This window comes from Remersonia thermophila, chromosome 1 (genome assembly GCF_042764415.1).
Source record: "Remersonia thermophila strain ATCC 22073 chromosome 1, whole genome shotgun sequence".
Lineage (NCBI taxonomy): Eukaryota > Fungi > Ascomycota > Sordariomycetes > Sordariales > Chaetomiaceae > Remersonia > Remersonia thermophila.
Genome location: NC_092217.1, coordinates 3,099,953 through 3,115,989, shown reverse-complemented (window position 1 = coordinate 3,115,989; position 16,037 = coordinate 3,099,953). Strand labels below are relative to the sequence as shown.

The 16,037-nt window shown below is 59.8% G+C and overlaps 3 protein-coding genes across 3 annotated transcripts; 2 read left to right on the top strand and 1 right to left on the bottom strand.

The window, feature by feature from the left end:
- Positions 1-2,260: 2,260 nt before the first annotated feature.
- VTJ83DRAFT_874 (uncharacterized protein) lies at positions 2,261-3,853 on the top strand (the record flags this gene model as incomplete). Its single annotated transcript, XM_071014565.1, has 1 exon — positions 2,261-3,853. The coding sequence occupies one exon, from the start codon at positions 2,261-2,263 to the stop codon at positions 3,851-3,853; it is 1,593 nt and encodes a 530-aa protein (XP_070870227.1).
- Positions 3,854-5,610: 1,757 nt separating this feature from the next.
- VTJ83DRAFT_873 (uncharacterized protein) lies at positions 5,611-11,192 on the bottom strand (the record flags this gene model as incomplete). The annotated part of the gene is made up of 3 exons (XM_071014564.1): positions 5,611-6,207; positions 6,268-10,695; positions 10,764-11,192. The coding sequence occupies 3 exons, from the start codon at positions 11,190-11,192 to the stop codon at positions 5,611-5,613; spliced, it is 5,454 nt and encodes a 1,817-aa protein (XP_070870226.1).
- A 1,195-nt stretch (positions 11,193-12,387) lies between these two features.
- VTJ83DRAFT_872 (uncharacterized protein) lies at positions 12,388-15,453 on the top strand (the record flags this gene model as incomplete). The annotated part of the gene is made up of 5 exons (XM_071014563.1): positions 12,388-12,588; positions 12,664-14,428; positions 14,490-14,689; positions 14,757-14,836; positions 14,916-15,453. 5 exons carry the CDS (start codon positions 12,388-12,390, stop codon positions 15,451-15,453), a joined length of 2,784 nt encoding a protein of 927 aa, XP_070870225.1.
- Positions 15,454-16,037: the final 584 nt, after the last annotated feature.

The window sequence follows — 16,037 nt, the reverse complement described above, 5'->3', positions numbered from 1 at the left end:
AAGAGAGTCTCAAGATAAACCCCCCTTGGAAACCGAAAGAGTAAACAACAACCTGGCATTGACTAACAAGAGATTCCAACCCAACCTCCCCTCGGTATCACCGACAAGAGATTGGAAAGAGGGCGAGGAGTTGTGTGGATGACGTTGTGGAGAGTTGAGGTTTTGGAGATTACCAGTAGCGTTCATGGCTTACAAATGGGCAGGGCAAAAGGTGGAGGGCTGCTGAAACCGAAAACTCCCATGAGCAGGTTTACGGGCTTCGGCGGCAAACGGACAGACGCCGGGTTGTTGCTTGCGTTCTTCGTGGATGGGGTGGAGCCAGGTTTCGCCTTCGGACATCAGACGAACGAAGCGAGAACAGCCTCTTGTCGCAGGCTTGCCCGATCGATGCAATCGGCCCTCTGTGGATATACTGCGGTATGCTGGGTCCTTTACGATGCCGATGTTGAGAGCCAGCTCCTTCAGAGCTGGCCTTGTGCTGTAGAGCACAGTAGGGGAGACGGGAACAAGGGTGGTAACTATGTACTATAGAAGTTGGACCGCGGGGGCCCGTGGCTGAAGCCCGCAAAAGGTCAAAAGACACGCCCGCCCGGCGGGTCATCGAGTCATCAAGCGCTGGTCGCGTGAGTGGAACCGACCAATCAAGCCGATAACGAGTTTAGCAGCGGCTGGCGTCGATGCCCAGTCCTCCCCCAAGCACCGCGCCCTCTTTTAGTGTAGCCCTGATAACAACAAGCGGACGGGATGGAGGCTCACCCCGACAGCAATCTACCTACCGATGCGGAGAGCAGCATGCGGGTTGATCTGCACGACTAGCGCGACAAGAATGCCGCCAGTTCGTTGGACACCGGTTTCCGGTGGTCACCAGCGCCCGTCAGCAGCTAGCGACCGACCGAGAGGACAGCCTCTCTCTCGCCTCAGGCTGTCGATCCCCAAGGTTCGAGCGGTGGCGACCTTCTCCGTGCCAGACCAGGGCAAAAGGCATGCCCCTCTCCCAAAAGGCGTTCCAAGAAGGCACACAAGATCTGGCGATAAGCCCCACGGGATGATCGTTGTGTTACCACACATACCCTCCCTCCCGCTCTTCCCTCTCGTGGGCATGCAGTCCTACATCATCGTATACCCGCGGCCGCGGCTCTGGCTGGTCTGGCTGATCGTTTGGCCGCTGCTTATCAGCGCTCCACAGACTCTGGGGGTCCCATAGGAAGGAGATGGCCTTTTCCTGATATATATGACTGCACGATCTCCAGGGCTAGGCGGCGCCAGGGCTTGCTGCACGGATTTTTTTTGTCTCTGTTCAACCCTCTTCCGTTTTGTTCACCTCGGTGGTTGCGTTTAGGTTGCCTTAGGTTGCCAGTGCCAGTGCTCTTCGTTCTCTCTTCCGGCCTCGGCTGTCAACCAAACCACGAAGAGCGAACCAAAGCGGAAACTCGCAAAGAGCTGTCAACGACCGAACTCCACCGACAGAAAAAAAAACCCACACTGCATTTACTTCCTCCGTGCCTGCCGTTTCTGTGTCTTCGCCGACGACGTACCGTACGGTACCGCAGACGAGTGTCCCCACACTTTCACAAAACTCCCATCTCCGGGCTGAGGTTTCTCTCCGCCCGACGGTGACGACACCGAACCCTCCCTGCTCCGCTTATCAAACTTCCTTCTTTTTCCTGGTCTTCTCGACGGGACGGCCTGCGCCTCACGGTTCGATCCACCTGCTCGTCGCCAGCCATCCAACATCTCCCTCCCACGATAGCACGCCTCGATGCATCGATAGAACCTATAAAGAAGGCCTTCCTCGCTCTCTCGTCGCCGATCGTGCGTGCAGTGCAAAAAGCGGGCTCGTCGGGGATCCATGCCGGGCCGGGATCAACGTCTCGGCAACCCAACGTTTACGTACTGAAATTCACCCTGCCGCGTGCCCGACGACGGACAACGGGACACCCGGGCCTGCAACACAACCTTGTCGGCTCTGACTGGCTGGCTGGCTGGCTGGCTGGCTGACGGCCCCCCGGGGAAGTTTGTGGGCTGGGGCGGAGTGACAGGGGGCACCCACTTGGGTTGCGAACTGCCGTTTGCATTGACCGCCGCGGCCGTGGTCGTAGCCAGCTGGTTTACAACAGTATACACGCATTGGGCGCCCTGTCCTGGGTTGCAGCACCTGGGTTGCAGCACCTGGGTTTCCGTCCGATACACGTTGTGACAAGCCTGCCGGTGGGCCAGCGAGAGCCACCTTGGAACAGCCTCTTTGATACTTCATCCGGCCATGCTCTTTTCTCGTCTCGACTTTGTCTCTTCCCGCAACCCTCCAGGCCGCGTCGTCGAACCCACGCGCCACGCCGCGAATCCCGCCTCCCACCGCATCGCCAGCCCGCCCTCTCCCGCATCCTCGTCCTTCCTGCAAGGAAATGAGCACTGCTTTTTTGACAACGCAGACCTCAGCCGCCCCGACCCCATCAAGATGCCTATCGCCCTCGAGAGGCCGAGACCTAGCGGCCTCCGTCCGGCAGCACCGACCCTGCCCAGGACCGAGACGATGGCGGCCGTGAAGGCAACAATGACCACCGCGACTCCTGTCCAGATCCCCTCCCACCCGAGGTCTCGGGACATGCACCGCGCTCCCGCCTCCGATGCCAGGAAGCCCCGCCGCCCCAAGCACACCCATTCTCCCGACTCCATCCCGCCCTCGGTGGCAGCCTTGCTGGCCGTGACCAGCATCCCGCCCCCGAAGGGCTCCCGGTGCGTGCGGCAGACCAAGGCCGAAAAGATGATGACGGTCGACTCCATCATGGAGAGGGCGCAAAAGTGCGAGAAGGAGTTCAGCTGGTCGCTGAGCAAGAGCCCCCTCGACATCCTCCTCATGTCCCCGGAAGACCTCGAGGCCGACGACGCGTCCGTCTGCGAGAGCGTCACGAGCTCCGTGCTGTCCACCCGCACCATTTCGATGGATTCCATGCCGTCGCTGGGCAGCTCGTTCGCCACCGAAGCCCTCTCGCCGCTGCAGTCGCCCCGGACGCCGCCCAGGAGGCGCAGCATCCAGCCGCGGAGGCGCTCCCTGGAGCTCGTTTCCTCGCCGGCCAGCGAGTCCGAATCGAACCACCCCCTATCGTCTCCCGAGATTGACGTTGAGGAGCTGGATTTCCGCGTCTTCCAGCCCAAGGACGAAACCGCCGACAAGAAGTCGTCGCGGCTGCCCTTCACGCCGCTCAGGTCGGCTTTCAAGTCGAACCTCACCGCCTCGCTGCGGGCCCTGCGCCAGGCGGCCAAATCCTTCTCGAATCTCAACTTCTCGTCCATCCCCCCCGAGGACTTCCTGACCAGGTCCATCTTGACCATCGACCCCCAGGTTCCCTACACGGACGAGCGCCGGCCGCCGCCGCTCCAGGAGGAACCCACGGCGGCGCTGCGACGTTACCTGAACCCGACGACCACGGCCCGCATCGGAAAGTCGAACCCTTTGGCATCCGGCCCGGCTCTGAGGACGTTTACGGCCTCGATTCAGATGCAGACCTACAAGGTCCAACGGGCGCGCAGCTCGTCTCCCCCTCCGACCGGCCGGCTGCCGTACCCGTCGACCGGGCCTTCTTCCCAGGGGCAGGACTCGCAGCTCTCGCAGCCGAAACCGACCGTCACGGAGCAGCCATTGCCGGGACCCCGGCAACGCGAGATGCGCGAGAACGCCGACTTCATCCGCGTCGCCGTCCTGGAGATGGCGATGCGGAGGAGCGGGAAATTCGACCAGCAGTGGCCGGGCAGGGCGCGCTGGGCCCTGCCCCCACGGAAACCCAGCACCAAACCGTACAGGATTGGCCCGGACGGCGTGCCTGCGAGGTGGGTGGCTATCACGGTCGCCAACTGAATCAGCAAATGCTGCTTCTGCCACACCGCGCCATTCTGGCGGCCTGATGGCTTGGCTTGTCTTGCAACGCCGCGTTTCCACTCGACCCACACAACAACGTCATTGCAGACGCCGATCCACCTTGGCGCAGAACCCACCCCCTCCCCTCAACAGCAGCGCTGCAGACCCCGCCCAATAGCGCAGGTCACAAACTCGTGCGCCGCGACTCGCGACCTTCGCGTCTGCGAGACGTCGGACCCCAACGTTTACGGCAAACGCAATCGCAAGGGGCAAAGCACAAAGGGAAAGGGGCATGCGAGCACGTGCCGACAAACAACCCCCCGCTCTCGGCGCCTTGACGCCGCTCTGTTGGGCGAGGTTGGTGGCCCCGCCCTTCGGGAGAATCGGCGAAGCTCCTTTCTGGAAGGATGAATCGCACATCTACGAGTCGTCTCCACATGAGACGTGGGGGGTTTCGTGCAGAGCCGGACAACGAACAAGCGGCCACCACACACACCTTTTTTCCCCCCCCAGATCCGACTTCGCGGCGGTCGCTGCACTGCGACCTGACCGGACGCCGATAGAATTTTTTTTATGCCGCATGCATGCACGTCCGGCCACGCGTCGACATCCCGCAGGACCGCCTGGTCCTCCTCTCCCTCTATCTCAACACCGCTACGACGACACGCCCGCTTCGCTTCCCTCACGACGATAGTGTCTGCATTCCCACCATATGAGATTCACTAATTCGGAAACCCGGCACACAACGCCGTACTTTGCGCAGCCCGGTTGCCGGCCGGCAAAAACACGCTTGAAGGGTTTCGGCATCTTTTGGTTTCTGTCTGCATCCACGGGCGTTTGTTTGGTTACAACGGTTCACTCGTACTCATACCCCTTTTGCTCTTTTTTTTTTTTTTTTGGTCTGGTTTTTTGTTTTCGACGTTCCCCCTCTTTCGCTAAGGGGGAAAAGGGATGATAAGCATTTTTGTTTTCTACATCACACGATCATTGCATGGGCTTGGAGCAGGAAGCATTTGTGACAGTGCATCTCAGGTTGGACAACGGCGCATGGGAAGGACGGGACCATGGAAAGGAATAGCACACAGGACAGAGCAATCTGACAGCATCAGAAAGGTCTTGATTGATAATTCGCTGGCCGGTTGGTTTGGTGCATGCAGAGAGAACAGGGTGTCTTACCCCGAGAGTGGTACATGACTTACCTGCTTGGCATTCCAGTCTTGCGCGCAAAAAAATAGCGCGGGGGCCGCATCATGGCTTCAAAACTACTACTGTGTATACACTAGTGTAAACCACCCCAATGAAACTAAGAATCATGCTGCAATCTGATGGTAAACCAAGGCAAACGTCATGCTGGTTTCGACCGGAGGACCTTGCTCCACCCCCTTTTTGTCCCCTCACATCCAGCTCACCACCAGCCCCTTGCTCATCTGGCCTGAGTGCGGGACCTGTCCCTAGCGCATCGAGAGACGGTCGTTTCCTCCTCGCAGCTCGGATATCATCTTCCTATCAGAGACAACGACGTAGCACTGACACAGGACTTGCTCTCAATCACAACTTCATTTTTTGGGTACATCTTCGAACTTTTGCCAGAAGAACTAGGCAGCAGCAACGGGATCGTGATGAGCACGGCTTGTCCATACCACAAACATATGCCATTCCCAACCTAGTGTAATTGCAAACTCCCCCAGCATGTAGAGTACACGGGACACGGGTCCAGAAAGACGAGAGCCCTCCCCTTCCACCCCAGCTTTGCAGAATTACTCCTCATCCTCCTCCCCCTCGCTGCCCTCCTCCTCACCCTCCTTTTGCTGCCCGGGCTGCTGGCCCTTTTTCGCGGCCGCCTCCCGCGCCCACTCCTGCGCCAAGGCCGAGACGCGCTGCCTGCTCTTCGCATCGCCCTTGTCCTCCTCCCACTTCGCCCAGCGGCGGAACCAAGCCTTGGCCTGCTTAGGCTTGAGGCCCTTGACCTTGGTCCCGCGCTCGAACAGGTCGCGGATGACCGCCACGTCCGGCTCGCGGGCCGACGTCTCGAGGTCGAGCAGCTGGTTCCAGAGATCGAACCTCTTGGGGAACGACGCAAGCAGGCCCTCGAACAAGGTGCGCCCTTGCTCGCGGTCGCCGTTCGGGGAGCGGAACTCGAGCGCCGCAAACTTGGGCACCAGCAGCGCGTACATGTGCGCCGTGCCGCTGCCGTTGCCGGGGTTGTTGAGCACCTGCATGGCGCGGCGGAGGAGGTTACGAGCGCGGTCGGGCTGGCCGGCGACGGTGTGCAGGAAGTGGGCGTAATTGATCCAGACGTTGGTGGACTTGGAGCCGTACTTCTTGAGCGTTTTTTCGAAGAGGTCGTCGGCTTCCTAAGGGCGGGTTAGTAAGCGTAAACGAGAGAGATGCGAGGGGCGGGAATGGAAGCTTGCCTTGTGCTTGCCCGACTGGATGTAGATGCTGGCCAGCCTCTCGTGGATCTCCAGGTCGTCGTTGTAGGTGCACGCCCGCTTGAAAACTTCCTCCACGGTTTCCTCGGTGCCATATGCGACCTCCAGGTTGAGGTAGGCCGTCCAGACGTTCAGCTTCTCGGCCTCCTCCTTGATGTTGATCGTCTTGAGGGCCCTCTCAGCCACCTGTCTCGCGCTGGCGACGTCATTCACCTGCATCTGGGACGCCATGTAGGCGATCCAGAGTTCTGACGAATCGGGCTGGCCAAGAAGGAGACGCTCGTAGTCGCTGGAGGTTTGTGGGCCGTTGACGTCGAGTTCGGCCGTCTTGTCAACGATACCTCGAGACTCCCGACGCTTTTTGGTCTTCTTGACTGGCAAGTCCTCAGCATCGGCGTCTGCCTTTTCGTCGGCATCCAAACCCTCTGCTGTCCAGTCGAAACCTCCCGCGTCAAGGCCCGTGAGCCCCTCGGCCGCCCCATCGGCCATCTCAACATCGCTGTCTTGTTGCTCATCATCGTCATCATTCTCCTCCTCCTCCTCCTCATCATCATCCTCGTCATCCGAGCCAACCTCAAGCACCACGCCACCGGCGTTGCCCATCTCCTCGTCTTCGCTGTCCTCTTGGCCGTTCAGCGCCGCGCCAGCATCCTCATCTTCGCTGTCGACATCCATCTCGTCTGGGTCATCGTCATCTTTGAAGTACGATGGCTTCAAGCCAAGATTGATGCGCTTCGCATCAACATCAACCTTGAGAACGCGAGCCTTCACGCGGTCGCCCTCATTATACAACGTCCTGGCATCCTTGACGTTGCGGTCGGCCATCTCGCTGCGGTGGCAGAGACCCGAGAGGTTGGCCGAGCCATCGATGGCGATGAAGGCGCCAAACTCTTCGACCTTGCGCACCTTGCCCGTCACGGTCTGGCCCTCCTTGAGGTCGTTGATGGTGATGAGCGGGACGTAATCCTTCTCTACCACCGAAGGTCGGAGGTCTATCTCGATGCGGCCGTCGGCAACCGAGATGATGCGGCCCTTCACGAGCTGATCGACCTGGAAGTGCTCCTTCCAGTCCTTCAGGTACGAGTCCGAAAGGTTCTTGATCTTGACCATCGCCACGGCATCCCCACCCAGGGAGACAAACAGGCCCTTGTCAGAGACGTTTTTAACGAAGCCCCGGATGATCTCGCCCACCTCGAGCTTCGTGCTCTTGGTGACCTCCTTATCCTTGACGGGCAGAGACGAGTTGAGGACCCGCGACGGCCGCATCGACAGCCGCAGCCGCTTGTTGCTCTTGTCGACCTCGACAATGGCCACGCGCACAATTTCGTTCTTGGAATGGGACAAGGGATTCGCCTCATCGAAGTCATCGGCGAGGTCTGCAAGGTACACGGGCCCTGCGACAAGCTCGCTGAGCTTGACAAAGACCTGCCGTTCGCTGACCTTGGTGACCTTTCCGGGAAGAACCAAACCTTGCTGGATCTTGTCCCAGGAGAGTTGGTTCTCGCTGTTGGGATCCCGGGCCGAGAGGTCGACCCTTCCCTTCTCCTTATCCACGGCCACAACACGCACCTGGAGCGCACAGCCAACCGGGAAGCTCTTCTCCAGGTTGGCCAGCTTCGACAGGTCGTCCGAAGCTTCCATAGCGCTGATCCGTCCGCGGACGTTGGGCGACAGGTTCGCCCAGAGGTAGTTCGACGCGATGTTGTTGACGAATGCGAGATGCTTAGACCCAACCTGGATGTCATCGAGGGACAGCGGGTCCGAGGGCGTATCCGCGTTGAGGTCGCTGGGCTTCGCGGACAGTTCCAGAACTGAGTGGGTGGACCGGTGGGTGATGGGGAGGAAGCGGTGGTTTCGGGCGTCGTGGATACCGAGAACGCGCACGGGCACGATGTCGTTTTGCTTGAATCGCTTCAGCGGCTTCCTTGGGTCGGGGATGTCCTCCCACTTGTCGAAGACTTGGGACACGTCGATGCGGCCTTGGATGTTGTCGGCGATCTGGACGTTGAGCTGCGTCTCCTTGACCGACTTCACCCTGGCTTTGGTTAGCTTGCCGATGGCGAGATCCTCGATTGACGTGACCGCCTCGTCGACTGCATTGAGAGCCTTCTCGATGGGCTTGGCGGGCTTCTCCGCCTTCTTGGCTTGCTCCTCGACGACCGAAGGAATGGCGACAAAGATGCGGCCAAGATCATTGTCGATGGAGGTAATCTGGACAACGATGGACTGCGACTTGAACATGCCAAAGTTAGGCTTGTCCTGAACGTCACGGGGCAGCTTCGTCTTCGGGAGGAGAGCGGTCAGGTTGCCAGCGAACTGCACAAAAACAGCCGTGAGGGTGATGTTGCGGACGAAGCCAGGAACTGTGTCGTCCACGCGAGCATCGCCAACGCTCTTGAGCAGCTTTCCCTCCTTGCTCGCCTGCACCAAGCTCGGCTTGTGGGAGAGAGTGATGGACCGCCGGTTCTCATTCTTCTCCAAAACCACCAGTTCCGAGAGGGTCTGGTTGACGTGGATCTTCTTGAGAGCGGACTGCGTCTTGCTGACAGACTTGTCTGTCAGGTGGGCGACGGGAAGGATGGCCTTCAACGAGCTGTCGGCGAGCTCGACAAAGATGTCGTCCTCTGTCTTCTGCGTCACCTTGGCCGAGACCAGATCGCCGATCTGCAGGGTCTGGAGGGCCTTTTGCTTCTCGATACCAAACGCCGAGGGGTCCTTGCAGGAGACGATGAGCCTGGAGGCCTCAGGGTCGAAGCTGAGGACATAGGTGGTGACGGTCTGACCAACGCGGAAGTGCTCCTTCGGATCCTGAATGTAGGCCTCGCTCATCTCCGAGACGGGAAGGAACCCGCGCAGACGGCCGTAAAACTGCACGATGGCGCCGTGCTGCAGCACGTTCACCACGGTGGCGGGCGCCTTCAGACCGACAGCCAGTTCGTCATACGACTTGACGGCGGGCGCGTCCGAATTGACGAGCGTCTTCTTGAGCGTCAGGCGCAGCTGGTGCCTGGCGGGGTTGGTGGATAGGACCCGGGCCTTGACCTTCATGCCCTCCCTGAACTTCTTTTCGGGATGCTGAAGGCGAACGTCGGAGAGGTGCATTTCGGGAACGAGGCCAGAGATGCCGTCGGCGATCTTTACGATCAGGCCGCCGAGGCCGTCCTGATTGACAACCAGCTTCTCAACCACGCCAGGCACCACGGCGCCCACGGGAATGTCCTCGATCCTCAGGAACGGCTGCTCGAGAACCGATTTCTCAAACGACAGCAGGAACATCCCGTCGAAGCTGTTGTAGCCCACGACACGGCCGCGGTGGACCGAGCCGACCTTGTACGGACCGCTGGTCTCGAACAAGGAGTCGACCTTTCCATCCTTAACCCTGGAGATGTGGACGAAGCCCGAAACGCCATCGACGCCCACGTCAACATACAGGCCAATGCCAGGCTCGACCCTTTGCACGGTGCACTTGTCCACGATGGCCGAGTGAGCAAGGATCTGCGCCGGCGGCGTCTCCTGGCCGTCCTTGGATGATGTCTTTGGCTTCAGGGTGAGGACGTGCGGCAGCAGTGAGATACCCAGCTTGGGCATTTTGGCGGCCGGGAACGTGCAGATGATCCTCGCCTTGACGCGCGACCCAACCTTGTACTTGTCGACGATGTCAACGCCGTCGGGCCCTGCGCCGGAATGGACCAGGTCCGCCGTGACATCCAGGTGGCCCATGACCTTGCCGACGACGCCGTGCTGAGACACCTCGGACACCAGAACATCAGCCGCGGTGCCAGGGAGGTACGAGCCGATCGTGGTGGCCGAAGACGGCGCGTTCTTGGGGTTCCCGAGGCGCTCGGAGAGCGCCGAAAGCTGAACAACCTTGCCACCAGCTGCCTTCCCGGTCACGGTGCACAACAGAACAGAGCCAGGCTGAAGAGTGTCCTCCGGGATGCTCTTGTCGAGCTGCTTGCGTGGCAAGAAGCCCTTGAGGTTGGAGTCGGAGATTCCAATGTCCATGACGAAGCCGTGGTCCTCCACGCTAACAACAGCCGCCATGAGGGAGCAATTCTCCACAACGTCCTGCTCCGCAATGCCGGTGTTTGCGAGGGAAGGTTCAAGAGACAAGCCGATGTGGCGCCTCGCCTTCCCGGGGGTCGTCTCGTCGAGCGTCGATGTCACGTAGGCGCGCACATACTGACCCATGCGGAACAGGGTGTTGAGATCGACATCGTCGGTCGCCTCATCCTCGGAGCTCTCCTCTTCATCGTCCTTGCCGGCGCTCGCCTGGAGGCGCTCGGTGAGGGGGGCGGAAATGGCGGTGATGGGGACGTGGCCGACGAGGTTGTTGGGGAGAGCGACGGCAACATCAAGAGGGTTGATGGCGCAGACGGCGCCGAGAACGAGCGAGCCTTGGACTAGGCGCTGTTGGGGAGTTAGTACTTGTGAAACAGTTGGGGATGATGGGATTCGAAGGGGAGGGGCTGCCTTGCCTTGAAGTTGAGACTCTCCACCTTGACGGCGTTCTCGTCCTTGACAGGCTTCTTGTCCGCCTCGTCGGCGTGGGACTTTCTCCTCTTCCGCTTGGCAGAAGCATCTTTCTTTTTCTTGCCCGTGGACTGTTCCTCAAACAAAACATCTTGTTTTGCCTGAATCGAGATCTGCTTCTGCTCCAGCGGCGTCAGGATGCTCCCGCCGCCGCGCGGAAACAAGGGCGCTTCCTCCTTGGTGACGAGGGCTGTCGCTGGGGGTTTCGCCGGCGATTCGGCCTGCTGCTTCGCGTTCTTTGCCTTCTTCTTGTCGCCGTCCTTTCCGGCATCGTCGGCCTTGGGTCGTTTCGAGGGCCTCGCGTCGGCGGCAGGTTTGGCTGATTTCGCGGCGGCCGAGCCATTGGGGCCCTCTTTACGTTTCTGGGCAGCCATGATTGTTTGTTGGAAGTGCTGCCTCTGGACTATCCTCGGGCAGTTGGGGGATGAGTGGGGATTGTAAAGAGACGTCCGAGGCGCCTCTCGTTTTGTTGTGACAAGCCCCCAAAGCCTGCCAACGTTCGAGGCCGTGCATCAAATGCTCGAATGCATTCAATCCACGCGAAGCTGCAGAAGCTGCACACCACAAAAATTTCTGGCGGGTCTGGCAGAATGAGATAACGATAAGCAGGGCGGTGAGAGCGGGGTGGAGCAGCCCGTCGGTGGACTACACAGTATGTACAGTGCGTCCATCCATCTCACCAGCTGCACCCGGCTTGGCCCAAGGGCCCGGGGCGCGCCCGCCGCGGCTCCTGCCTGGATGGAGTCCTACGTCTACTATGTACACAGTACTTGTACCTTAGGCACCTTTACCCACGTGTACCTGCCTACCTACGCTACCTGACCTTAGGCAACGCACTGCAAGGTACCCAAAGACAGGCCCTTGATCTCATTCAGTTCGACCTACGTAACCTCGACGCGTAACCCAACGCACTGATATGCCGGGCTGCATCCCAGGCCCTGACTCGAACGCTGAGAGACGTCGACATTTCGGGCTTGAGTTGCTGTTTCCAGGCCGGACGCAAACGGTCTAATTAACGATAACCTACCTTGAGCAATCACAAGTCCCAGTACTATACATATCTGATCTTGTGGGATGCCCGTCCTTAGCTGAAACACCTCAACCCCGGAGCTCTTGATGAAGTCTTCAGCCATCGAAGCTTCGTGCCCCTTCCATCAGAAGCCGTTTCCACCCGTCAGAAGGGATCCGGGGATCCACTGCCGGCGCTTGGCGGCTGCGATACCACAGTAAACTCGCGCCCTGCCCCTGAACCGAAACAAGCAAAGACTCGATGACGTATCGTATCGATAACGTTACGATACAGTAAGGGTTGCCTCGGGAGCCAAGACTTAGCGATAGAAGCCAACCGCATCCCGTCGCCGACGTCGCCACGATCTTGCCCGCCAGACAATACACGTATTCCGTTACTGGGCGTGGGCGCAGAGCGGGCACGGGACCGCGCAGACCAACCACGAAACCCACGCAAGCGCCAGCACAGCAATCCGCCAACCTCGTCCATGCCCAGGCTCCAACACTCCAGCCGAGCACGTGCCCAACTTCGTCGTCCATCGCCATCGCTCGCGTCGCGCCATGGGTCCTCGAAAGCGGGTGAAGACGGGGCCTCTGCCGGAAGCCGACACCAAGTCGACCCCGGCCTCGCAGCCGGCCACTGTGCCGTCACGCGACTCGTCCAAGTCGCCTCGGCCTGTCGCCAAGGGGTCCAGCTCAGCGCCCTCGAAGTCCGGCGCGGGCGGCGACGCGGCGCGAGCTTCCGCTCAGGACTCCCAGGAGGTACGTGCGCATCCGCTGCCGCATTGCCCGCCTGCTGCTTGGTACGCCGCCTCATCGATGCTGACGGTAACCTAGGTCCACAAGACCAAAAGCTGGTACGGCTCATGGCCTAGGGTGTCCAAGTCCGCTGCGTCAACCCAAGTCGCACGAGAGACGATACTGGGAGGAACGTCGAAACCGAACGGGACCGCCGACTTCAGCCGCTTCGAGACCAAGAAGGCTTCCGACGCCGCGAGCGTCATGGACGGAGGCTCTTCGGGCTCCACAACGCCGAGATTACAGGAAGAGGCCGTGCCGAACGCGAAGGGCAGAGAGCCGGAACCTGCCGCCGCTGTGCCATCGCAACCCGCCGCGGACCCTAGCCCCGAGAGTTCACCCAAACCGACAGAGACACAAACGAATGGCGTTCCTCCGCAGAGCGGAAATGTAGTGCAAAATGGAAGTGTGGACCAGACGCTCGAGCAACAATCCGTCGAGTCTCGGGCAGAAGAGCAACCGCCAGCCCAACCAGCATCTCAAAGGCCGGCATCGACGTGGCTTGGGTGGTTTAGCCGGTCAGCAACCGTCGAGGATGCTAACCCAGCTCCTTCATCAGCGCCTTCATCAACCCCAGCTCCAATGCCAGAACCAGAACCAGAACCAGAACCAGAACCTGCTGCTTGGAACGAGCCACAACAACCCGTTCCCGAGGCATCTCCTGTCAAAGCAGACACCGCCGCGCAGACTGCAGAGGAATCTTTCGAGACCGCCGCGAAACCCGTGAACTCTCGTGCCTCTTGGTTTTGGTACCTGCCAGGTTGGAGCGCTCCTGCTGCCCCCCAGCACGACCCCGAACCCTCACCACCGACGGTTGAATCCGAAACGCCTGCTGCAAAGCAACCAGATGTTGTGCCCGCCCAAGGTGCGCCCGCCACCGTGGTAGCTGCTGAAGAAACCCCCACGTCAACCCCCAAGGCAGGGTCTACATGGGCGTTCTGGTCTCGGGATTCCGGATCCTCTAAGAAGCAGCCCGCTCAGCCCACGCAAAAGGGTGAACAAGGGCAGCTGGCAGTGATGGGGGAAAGGTCTGAGAACCACCCCCAGAAAGCAAACTCGATGGAGTTCAAAGGTGTCCCGCCCAAGGAGCCGCCGCTCAAGTCCGGTCAGAAGGATGAACCGAACGGCGCCCCTGCAACCCCTTCCAGAGAATCCTCCTCATCCAAGAGCAGTAAGAAGGGACGTATTCAGTCAGTAGAGGCCGTCGAGTCGCCGCCAGCACGCCCTAGCACCCCAAAGCCGGATGTGTCCAAACCAGCCACTCCCAAAGCCCCCGCGAAGCAATGCCACCCGAACCTCCTCCTCCCATCCTTTGAGAACACATACAAGTACAAGGAGAGCCGGTCCATCCTGTCACAAATCACCAACATGATACGAAGGACGCCGAAGCCGCCGCCAAAGCATGTTTACATGACCAAAGAACATCCCAAGATTAAGCGGGCCATTGCAATTGGCGTCCACGGCCTCTTTCCCGCCCAGTATCTGCGGCCCGTGATCGGCCAGCCGACCGGCACGTCCATTAAGTTTGCCAACCACTGCGCCGAGGCCATCCGGCGGTGGGCCAACAGCCACGGTTGCGAAGACATCGAGATAGAGAAGGTCGCCCTCGAGGGCGAGGGCAAGATCGGCGAGCGCGTCGAGAACCTGTGGAAGCTGTTGCTGAACTGGATCGAGCAGATCCGCAAGGCCGACTTTATCCTCATCGGCTGCCACTCCCAGGGCGTCCCTGTGAGCATCATGTTGCTGGAGAAGCTCATCGATTTGGGCGTCGTGAATTCGGCCAAGGTGGGCGTGTGCGCCATGGGTATGTTTTTCCCGTGCGCTCCCATCGGAAGCATGACAGGATGTTAACTGGTTGAATGTAGCCGGCGTCTCGTTAGGGCCATTCCCCGACTACCGCTCCAGCATGGGCCGACTCATGGGGACAGCCGCAGAGCTCTGGGAATTTGGCGACCCTAAGAGCGAGGTTTCCAAGAGATTGGAGGCGGCTGTCAAGGCGTGCTTGAACCACGGTGCGCGTATCACGTTCATTGGCAGTATCGATGACCAGCTTGTTCCCCTAGAGGTATGTCCAGCGGCATTCGTCAACGTACGAACTGGACGGGACGCATGCTGACATGGCTGCACCGCAGTCTGCCATTTATTCGCCAGTGCACCACCCCTACGTTTACCGCGCCGTCTTCATCGATGGCCGCATCCACGCCCCGGACTTGTACGCTTACCTCCCCCTTCTTCCCCAGGTCTCTCGCAGACGGGCAGGATGGAAGAACTAACGGATCTGACCATCACAGCATCGCCCACCTCGTCGGCTTCGCCCTGAAGCTCCGCAACCTAGGCATCTCAGACCACGGCCTGATCCGCGAGCTCTCGACCCCGCTCGCCGGCAGCCTCTACTCTGGCGAGGGCCACTCTCGTCTCTACGACGAGGAGCGTGTCTATGACCTCGCCGTCATGCATGCCCTGCACACCACCGACCTGCCCGACCCGTCTGGCGCTCCCTCCGGCCAGGGAAGGTCGAGACCAGGCAGCGGCGCGCGCGTGCCTTGCGAGGTCAGGCACCACAGGCTGTTTGGGAACGGCAGCGCGAACGGAAATGGCGCCGCCACGTCTGGAGGGAATGCCGGCGGCGGCGCCTTGACAACCCTCTCTAACCCTAACCCGTATCACCTCCCCTGGATCATGCGCGGCCTGCTTGAGGAGGACTTTGTCAAGACGGAGCTGTCGGCCGAGACGGCGGAGCTGGTCAGGAAGTTTGACGATTGGAAGCCTGTTACAAAGGCGCTCAAGGACGTGAAGTACCGGTTGGAGGCGGTAAGATCGAAGCTGTAGCTTTGTTGGGCGCGGTCTTTTTCTCTTTTTCTTGGTTTTCTTTTTCTTTTTGTTCGGGTGGGAGAAGACCGGAGTTTCTCCTTTCTTTCAGGAGATATTGGTGGGCAACGCAAGCAAAGCATCTGGCAAGGAGTTGGGCGGCGTTGCATTGGATTTCTGGAGCTTGGGCTTGGCTTTACTGCATTCTGCTGGGCCTAGCAGAGGTTGGGACGGAAAGAGAGGGGACGAGGCTTTGGGCTGTTTGTTCTATCTGTCTTCCTAGGAGGAGTATGTCGTGAAGAGAGAACTTTTGCCCGAGGGTTTCACGTTCCCTTCCACCCTCGCCCCTCCGGCCTTATCCAGAGACCAACATGAAGTGACCCCATTCGGGCCTCCTGGGCAGGAGGGTATTGGAAATCTTCGGACAGGTGGCGAACATCTGCAACCGTTGTTACTACAATTATGGGGACGAACAAGTTGTGTCGAGGCCACTCGGAAACCATCAGACCCTTCCTCGAACTAGGTTCACACCCTCATGAACCTCTCTGGCCATTATCCCACGGTGCCCAAGCGAAATAGCTTCCAAACACCGAATCCCACAACAA